This window comes from Lolium rigidum, chromosome 5, assembly GCF_022539505.1.
Source record: "Lolium rigidum isolate FL_2022 chromosome 5, APGP_CSIRO_Lrig_0.1, whole genome shotgun sequence".
Classification (NCBI taxonomy): Eukaryota; Viridiplantae; Streptophyta; class Magnoliopsida; order Poales; family Poaceae; genus Lolium; species Lolium rigidum.
In genome coordinates, this window is record NC_061512.1 from 267357957 (window position 1) to 267363517 (window position 5561).

The 5561-nt window shown below is 45.6% G+C and overlaps 1 protein-coding gene across 1 annotated transcript; it reads left to right on the plus strand.

Annotated features, from left to right (window-relative positions):
• Nucleotides 1–2272: 2272 nt before the first annotated feature.
• Nucleotides 2273–5336, plus strand: LOC124657650. The gene is made up of 4 exons (XM_047196167.1): nucleotides 2273–2544; nucleotides 3269–3354; nucleotides 4172–4250; nucleotides 5045–5336. Exons 1-4 carry the CDS (start codon nucleotides 2273–2275, stop codon nucleotides 5211–5213), a joined length of 606 nt encoding a protein of 201 aa, XP_047052123.1. The 3' UTR covers nucleotides 5214–5336.
• Nucleotides 5337–5561: the final 225 nt, after the last annotated feature.

A 5561-nucleotide genomic window follows, 5' to 3' on the forward strand; every position in this document is an offset into this window, starting at 1 on the left:
GAACGTTGGTCAGCTAAATTCCGAGCTTCTTCGATCAGGTCCACAGAAAGCTGTCGAGCCTCGTCAGCAGTTTCTTCATTGTAGGCGGAGACTCGCGGTGAATCGTGGATGATGTCGGAGGGGAGCGCTGCTTCGGATCCGTACTAGGAAGAAATGAGTAAATCCGGTTGATCTGTTTGGGGTAGTTCGCAAACTCCACAGAACAGAATCTAACTCCTCGGCCCAAGCTCCTGCTGCGCGTCGCAACGGTTCTTCAAGGTGAGGTTTAATTCCGGCTAGTATGAGGTCGTTGGCTCGTTCGACCTGACCATTAGATTGTGGATGAGCCACAGATGCAAGGTCAAGCCGGATCCCTATGTCATTGCAATAATCCTTCAATTCTCCTTGTGCAAAGTTCATGCCATTATCTGTGATTATGCTGTGTGGGATGCCGAATCTCGTCACGAGGCTGCAAACAAATTTTAGTGTCGTAGCACCATCGGATTTTCTCACTGGCTTTGGTCTCGATCCACTTACTGAACTTGTCAATAGCGACCAGAAGGTATTCAAAACCGCCAGGAGATGACTTTTTCAATTTTCCGACCATGTCTAGCCCCCAGACCGCGAACGGCCAGGTGATGGGGATGGTCTTCAGCTCCTGAGCCGGAGCATTTGGTTGAGTAGCGTAGTACTGACAACCTCGGCAAGTTTTTACCAGTTTATCAGCATCTTGTTTAGCTGTTAACCAGTAAAAACCTAGCCGGAAAGCTTTTGCAACGAGGGATCTGGGAGCGGCATGATGCCCACAGTCCCCTGCGTGGATCTCTCTGAGGATTTCAATACCATCTTGATTTGAGACGCATTTGAGAAATACCACATTTGCACTTCTTTTGTAGAGTTGTCCATCAACAATTGTGTAGGATCTTGCTCGTCTAATAATCTGTCGTGCGAGGACCTCGTCCTCCGGAAACTTTCGATCGATGAGATAATCCAGGAACGGCTGTGTCCAGGCCGGAATGATAGCCATCACTTATTTAGCGGGAGACACTGCCATATCTGGGTTTTCCGGGTTAGCGCCCTTGACTGAGGGTATCCGTAGGTGCTCCAGAAAAATTTCGGGTGTAATTGGTTTCCCACCGGATCCGAGCTTGGACAGCATGTCTGCCGCTGTGTTATCATCTCTCTGACGTACTTGACTTCGTATCCGAGGAAGCATTTGGCGATCTCGTCAACTTCGTCTCTGTAAGCCGCCATGACGGAGTTTCTGGCGTTTCAGGTTCCGGCTACTTGTTGTGCAACCAGGTCGGAATCTCCGCAGCATATGATGTGCTTGATCCCAATTTTCTCCGCGATGCGCAATCCGTATAGTAGAGCCTCATATTCTGCCATGTTGTTTGTAGCTTCGAAGTGAATCTGCAAGACGTACTGCAGTTCTTCTCCGGTTGGTGACTTCAGGGTAACTCCAGCCCCCGAGCCTTGGTGTTGCTTGGATCCGTCAAAGTGCATGATCCATGGTCGCCGGCGCAGTCGAAGCGCCTGGGCACGGGGGGTCGTCGTCCGCGATGTCGTGGATGACGGCGTCGGCCGGAGGGGCCGCGATGGCGATCTCCGCCCTCGTCGCCGCGAGCTCGGCCCTGGCGTCGGCGAGCTCGGCCATGGCGTTGGCGATCTCCGCCCTGGTCGCCGCGAGGCTCCCTTCCGCGCGCTCTGCGACCTCCGCCTCCGCCGCCGCCGCCTCCAGGTCCAGCTGATGGGCCTCAACGCCGGCGGCGGCTACCTCCTCCTCCTCCTCCGGGTGGAGCTGGCGGCACATGTGAACAACGTGCTCCCAACTCATGTGGTCGGCCATGGATGGATGGTAGGGTTAGCTTGAGGTGTGCCCGTCGCCCCCACCGGTATCCACCATATATAGCCACGGCGGGGCGGGAAACGGCGTTGGCGCGCAGGGCATTTCCCGCGCGCGCGAAACGCCGGCGAAACTTGCCAATGTATTGGGCACGCGCGGGAACGATCGTCGTCGCGCGGGAACAGTTAATCGCCGGCGGCAGTCCTCAACGGGACGTAAAACACCATTAGCGAGCTTGACGCTATCCCCGGATAAAATATGCGTCCGCACCGCTAGAGATACCCGAGACGCAAACGGTCGCCCTAGGCCACACGGACATTTCAGACGTCGAAATGCGTCGGCCCCACACAGGAGACTCGGGAGGTCGTTTTCGCGGGCCCCACACACGGAGATTCCGTCGCTGGCCGCACATTTTGACTGGTCTCTGGAAGGCGGTCGCTCGGTCAGATGCGTGCCTGCACTATCCTCCTCCCCTCTCCACAACGCCCACCGCCTTACCCGGATGGCCGGATCCCCACCTCCCTCTCCCACGACGAGGAAGTGGCAGGAGAGATCACCGCGCTGGATCCTGGAGGAGACGTCAGCGGAGCTACGACGGCGTGCGGCGGCGTTAGACAGAGGCATCTCTCCGTATCCCTTCCACGTTCCTATCTCAGGCTGATTCTTGTCGATCTCGCTCACTCGGGGAATGAACCTGCGTGCTGCCGAATGATTTGCAGGTTGTGGTCGCTCATTCCATCTCCTCTCACTCATCGCCCCACTGCTAATTCGATTTTCCTAGACGTCTTGGTCGCATGTAATTGTCGCTGGATGTAAAGTACAGTACATTGTTTTCCCCATGTTGTTTCTACATTCTTTTTGTCCTGTTTCCTTGTGTGATGTCGTGGTCTCTTTTTTGTAGTTGATCTGGTGCTCTGCCGTTGCAATCAGGCCAGGAACTCCTCTTAGTGTTCCATACTTCCATAGAACTGTCTTCAATCGATTTGTCTCCCCTTGACCATTGATCTGAATTTGTTCCTCTAAGCCATGTACTGCGTCACACATACATGTAGTGCTAGATATCAGTACTAATTCAGACATTATATTTTGCAGAAGACATTTATATTCCCCCGCTAGAATTCATGTCTTGGTGTAAATTGTAAGTAGTTCACAAATAAAAATGATTATGTGGTCATAGACATGCTTCTCAACAATATTTAAATTTTGTGTTATTTTCTAGATAAGCCTAGACAACCATACAGTTTGATGTGCACAACCGAAAAGGAAGGAGGGAGTGGAGGATCGGGCATCTTTTCGTTGCCGCTTCCCCACACCCGCTGTTCGTGTCCACACCACTATGACTCCACTCCTCTGTTAGGTCCCTGGTTGCCGCCTCTTTTCATGCAGGATGCTTCTACTAGCTCATGGATGTGTGCTCAAATTTTGTTCTATTTTGCTTTGTAGATTCTTGGTGAAATACCCATTTGATTTTTTCTTACCAAGGAACGAAACTCGAGGGAAAGGGACTTTGTACATAAAAAATCATTTTCGTATGTCTCTATCCTCATACTACATTTTTCTTCAGTGATTATAAATAGCACACATAATCCTGATGACGGATCCCTCTACTGTTTGTTTTTGTAAAACATTGTGAAATCAGAAAGTAGCTAGAGGTGATAAGAAAGAGTATTTACAGCTATCTATGCACCATAAAGTGTACTTAGGTGTTCCTGCTGTTTCTATTTATTCTCAATTTGTAAAGGAGAAAAAGAAAGAACCTGACAAGGATTCTGATTTTTACGTACTTCAAGCATTCAGATGCTACTGTGACATTAACATATTTGTTCTAATTAAGTAACCTTGGCAGTTGGCAAGTTCACTTTTGTAGGTGTGTTCTTGCAATCCAGTTCCATGGAGCCACATATGTTTATGGATACATGGTTTATAGTATGCCTACATGTTCAAACCAGTATTCCAACGGGTTGATACTTATATTTGATTCATAAACTCAATTAATTGTACAAGCTGTAAGTTCCACAACTGCGTTGTGGGAATTTGTGGTTTGCATGTCTATCCGGTAAACAAAAAGATTTAAAATATAAGTAGAAGTTATGTTACAATGATATGAAGAGCATTTTGAATAGTTTATTTGAGATATTCTATGGATATTGGCAGCATGCCAAAATAAAAGACAAGTATCCCTTTCCACGAGAACTCTAGGTTTAGCTAGGTACATCTTCTGTAGTTCTACTAATAACTGCAATTGTTCATAGAAAATTTGGGTTATTCATGTTTGTGTTCTCACTTCTTCCTCTTTTCACAAGCTTCACTTTTCTATAGTACGCTTTATTTTTATTTCTAATTAAGGTCGGTATATGCTGGAGAAGAGGCAAAGTTACTCAAAGCTATATTATGCTCAGTACCTATATTCTGAAGGTCGGATCAGGTAGGACCCATTTGCACTTCTTTTCTTCTTTGCAATGGGTAAAAAATATCCATGATATGCCACCTGTTGGTAACTGAAGCGCTTATATGAACTCAAGTCAACGGAAGTATGCACGAGTTAATTTATCCTTTAATTTGTTTCGGGGGTACATGTTATAGTGCATTATCAATGTATAGATCTACTGAAACTGAACATTTAGCTCCTGCATACTGAAAAGTTTATATTAGATATGCTATAAATCTATAGCTTCCAGTTCGAAGCTCAAATGTATAAAGATTATTGTAGTGGTTGTTGGGCGACAACCCCTATAAACTGTATGTTGTATTAGAAGTTGTCCTCGCAAGTTCATTTAATATGTCATGAGGGTTGCACAATCTTTGCTTGCACAATATTATCTTCCATTTGCTTTTCTTGGTTGTACATTTGAATGAAGTTGCAAAATGGGCTGACAATTCACGACCTTATACTACAGTTTGAACATTCGCTTATGTGTTATTACAGATTTAGTACATATTACTATTGGCTGAAGAACAAGTGATACTATCATGGATAAATGACATGTAGTATGTTGTTTGCTCATGTACAACCGTATAATTTAGTCAATTATTCTTTTCGATGAAATTTCTTAAGAGAGCCACTTCATATATTCCCTAATCACATTTTGATTTTTTAGCACTGTATCCAGCAGATGTGACGCAGCTTCCATCACCAAATTTGTTGCAAGTGGTTGATAAACCAAGCACTAATGTAATGATGTTTTATTTTGGTGATGACACATTTTGTTGTTCTTTCAGGACTTCTAAGGTGCTTTTCTCCTTGCTAGACTACATGTTCTGCTACAAGACTATACGTTGCTATCTTCTATTCTATGTGATGGGCCGTGGTTGGTTTCGAATGGTTGAGAATGTTTATGGTGCCTTCCAGACACCATTGGTAATGCTCTTGTGGTGTATGTCCCGCTAAAAGTTTGTTGCCTCTAAGGCTATATGGACATCTTTCTCCGTTTTCATGTTAAGCCATGTCCTCTGAGTTCCCCAAGTTATTCTGCTAACTTGCTATTTTGGGAAATGAATTTTGGTTCATGACAGTATTGAATTTCTTTCATTGAAGAATTTAAATCCTAAGATAGAAAAAAGTTGGCAATGGTTCATCAGTTATGCTATCGTAAGATAGTTGGCAGGATAATACACTCCAAAGAACATTCACCTCACATGAACTCATTTGCAAAAGACAAATAATTCAGTGTAAAAAAAAGCTAGGATCTTTAGTGATAATGATATCATCAACCATTGCATCTAAAATAATGCAATG